Below are 2,930 nucleotides of genomic sequence, written 5' to 3'. Positions count from 1 at the left end.
GCTCATTTGAAACCCCTCTATCAGAGTTACTGAGATTTCTTCTTCTAGCCATGGTAGCCAAAATAATGGGCAATTGGGCATTTTTTTACATGATGGGATGTTAATTTCTTAATTAACTCAGGAACCACACCTGTGTGGAAGCACCTGTTTTCAATATACTTTGTATCCCTCATTTACCCAGGTGTGTACTATAAAATACAGGTAGATTTGGTATTCCAGTGACGGAGCATGACATGCCCTACCCTCATACCATTGGTCCATACTGCTGAGTTTCGACCTTATGGAGAGGATACTGACTAATGGCCTTATCTCACAGGCACAGCGTCATCCGGGTTAGGGGAGAGTTTGGTCAGGGTAGGCCATCATTGTAAATAAGAAATTGTTCTTAACTGACTTGCCTAGTTAAATAAAGGTTTTAAAAAATGATATTATTTTTATCTCAAACTGTCTGTGTTAAGTGTTCTCCTCCCATGTAGCCTACTATGGTTGAACCCTAACTCAGTAAAATCTTTGAAATTGTTGTGTGTTGAGTTTATATTTTTGTTCAGTATATAATCAATCTCTACTTCAATGTTTTAAAATGAGTTATGGCATGTTATGGAGGACAGAGCATGTTTTCTGTTTGACAAATCATTTTAGTGTATAACCCAGTAACAAATGGTTTTGGTCAACCTTAATGGCCTTATGGATGTGTCTGGTTTTGACTGATAAACGAGGCTCCTAAAATGTCTGACTGTGTAATTATAATAATCAAATTATAATATATGCAGCAGCATTATGTTTTCAATTCATTTTAACAAATGTTTTACCATCCTTGCAGACGACAGATAAATTGTAACAAAAATATTTTTCAGACACCAAAAAAGTGTGGCTTGTGTAAACTATGCAAAGTTTGTTCAGAATCAGAATAAAGACCGTTTGTGGGACTGTACAGGGATTACTTGTGGAGTCGGCAAGTAATGGTCCATAAAAAAATCACACTGGATGAGGTCAGAGAGGATTTATGAATCTCTCTTTATGACCTTTTAAAATCCACCATCACTACTCATTAAACCGTGAGAAATACTTTTCTCCCATGTGCAGCTTAGCCAATCCCAGGCCAGCAAGGCTGAGCTGAGTTGAAAGTCAAACCTTTAAAAGGCAGAAGGGAGATGAATGGAGAGCAGAGAATGAGGTGAGACAACCTTCCAAACACACCAACAACAGCAAGACTAAAGGCTCAAAGCAAACCTGTCAAAATACAAGATGAAAACCATTCTCTCCATTGCTCTTGTGCTCCTGGCTCTCTATCTGGTCTCTGAAGCCCATGCAGTCCAAGTCAAAGTGCAGGTAAGGGCTCCTCCTACAGCAAGGTTTACCTTACTATAATGCATTATACTATGAAGACTATAGACTACAGTAATATCAGATTCAAACTCATACTCAATTGGACAAAAATGGTAAACTAAATGAAAAATAAAGTTTGTTAATAACCCTCACAATGTGGCTAACAGACCAAATTCAGAGTGAATTTTTTAAAACAAAGTGCATACTTGGTGCAAGCTATCATTACAACTCTATGGGCATCCTTGTCACCTATAGAATGCGTAAAGCATCTTCATGATTGGCCGGGTCCCCAATATGACTCACTGATGTGGTGCTCTCTCTAACTGTGTCTCTCTCCTCTCTTCTCTTCTCTCTAGGAGGGCGACTTTGTTTTCTCACTGGAATCAGTGAAGAAGCTCCAAGAGCTGACAGAGAGCAGCAGTGTAAACGGGAAGCAGAATCCTCATCTCGCCAGCACCAGCTTTGCTTCCGTCTGTGCTAACCCCTCCCTGCCACAGGAGTTTATGCCCCTGTGCATGCAGAGAGGGGCCAGCATGTCTCTCTCAAGACTAGGTAAGAAAAGGCCACACTATAGAATAATATCCACTATAGTCCAACTTGGTGGAACAGACCAGATTGTGATAAAACCGTTATAATTTGCTGATCGCGAGTCATTGATCAGAATCTCTTTTATGCTAGTTTGTCTCTGCAATATGTGGTTGAAGTTTGAAGTGATTGAGTGATTTTGAAACATGTTTTAACACAGTACTTTTCTCTTCTTTCTTCCAGCTACTATGCCTATAGACATCTGTGAGATATGTGCCTTTGTTGCCTGCACAGGCTGTTAGGCAAGATATCAACCTGACTGCCAGCAGAAGACAAGCCACCCACATTATCATTCTGCATATTGTGACAACAATGTGGATTTCATGTCTTCAAATTGCCATCCTCAGACATGATTGGCCCAAAAGATAACTGGACCAGAAATGTACAAAAAAATAGATTAAATGATGGAGGCTCATTTTCTAGAAAATGTTATTTGGATATTCAGCACTTACTTGTCTACGTATTTTCTTTTCCTTTTATCACTTGACTTTTATTTTGGAAATGTTGATTTGTTACAGTTCTATCTTACCAGTCTTTGTACTCATTTAATGTAGAGATGTATTTTTGTTTTGGGGGTTTTGCATTCTTTTGTATGTTTATAAATGTCTCATGTTTAATAAATAAAAAATTGAAGAACATGTTATTTTGTTTCAGTGAGTGATCTACCAACTGCATCAGAAAACCTTGAATAGAACATACCTGATAAACTGGCTCATATTGGCACAACACAAAGAATAACACTTTATTCACTTTTGGTTGATACTTGAAATTTCTGTCTTTCCCCAACACGCACACACACACACACACACACACACACACACACACACACGCCCACACACACACACACACACACACGCGCCCACACACACGCGCCCACACACACACACACACACACACACACACACACACACACACACACACACACACACACACACACACACACACACGCGCCCACACACACGCACACACACACACACACACACACACACACACACACACACACACACACACACACACAC

At 39.7% G+C, this 2,930-nt stretch overlaps 1 protein-coding gene across 1 annotated transcript; it reads left to right on the top strand.

Moving 5' to 3' along the window:
* The first annotated feature begins 1,150 nt into the window (after positions 1-1,150).
* Positions 1,151-2,549, top strand: LOC118399759 (guanylin-like). Its single transcript, XM_035796008.2, has 3 exons — positions 1,151-1,329; positions 1,683-1,878; positions 2,095-2,549. The coding sequence occupies exons 1-3, from the start codon at positions 1,246-1,248 to the stop codon at positions 2,151-2,153; spliced, it is 339 nt and encodes a 112-aa protein (XP_035651901.1). The 5' UTR covers positions 1,151-1,245; the 3' UTR covers positions 2,154-2,549.
* Positions 2,550-2,930: the final 381 nt, after the last annotated feature.

Source organism: Oncorhynchus keta, chromosome 21 (genome assembly GCF_023373465.1).
Source record: "Oncorhynchus keta strain PuntledgeMale-10-30-2019 chromosome 21, Oket_V2, whole genome shotgun sequence".
NCBI lineage: Eukaryota > Metazoa > Chordata > Actinopteri > Salmoniformes > Salmonidae > Oncorhynchus > Oncorhynchus keta.
Note: the sequence above shows the minus strand (reverse complement) of the source record. Positions and strands in the feature narration are given on the sequence as shown.

Bases quoted from the DNA above. Each gene is read 5' to 3' on its own strand.
- LOC118399759 (XM_035796008.2), top strand. From the start codon at position 1,246: ATGAAAACCATTCTCTCCATTGCTCTTGTGCTCCTGGCTCTCTATCTG. The intron at 1,330-1,682 runs GTAAGGGCTCCT...TCTTCTCTCTAG, and splicing joins CAGTCCAAGTCAAAGTGCAG to GAGGGCGACTTTGTTTTCTC. The intron at 1,879-2,094 runs GTAAGAAAAGGC...TCTTTCTTCCAG, and splicing joins CATGTCTCTCTCAAGACTAG to CTACTATGCCTATAGACATC.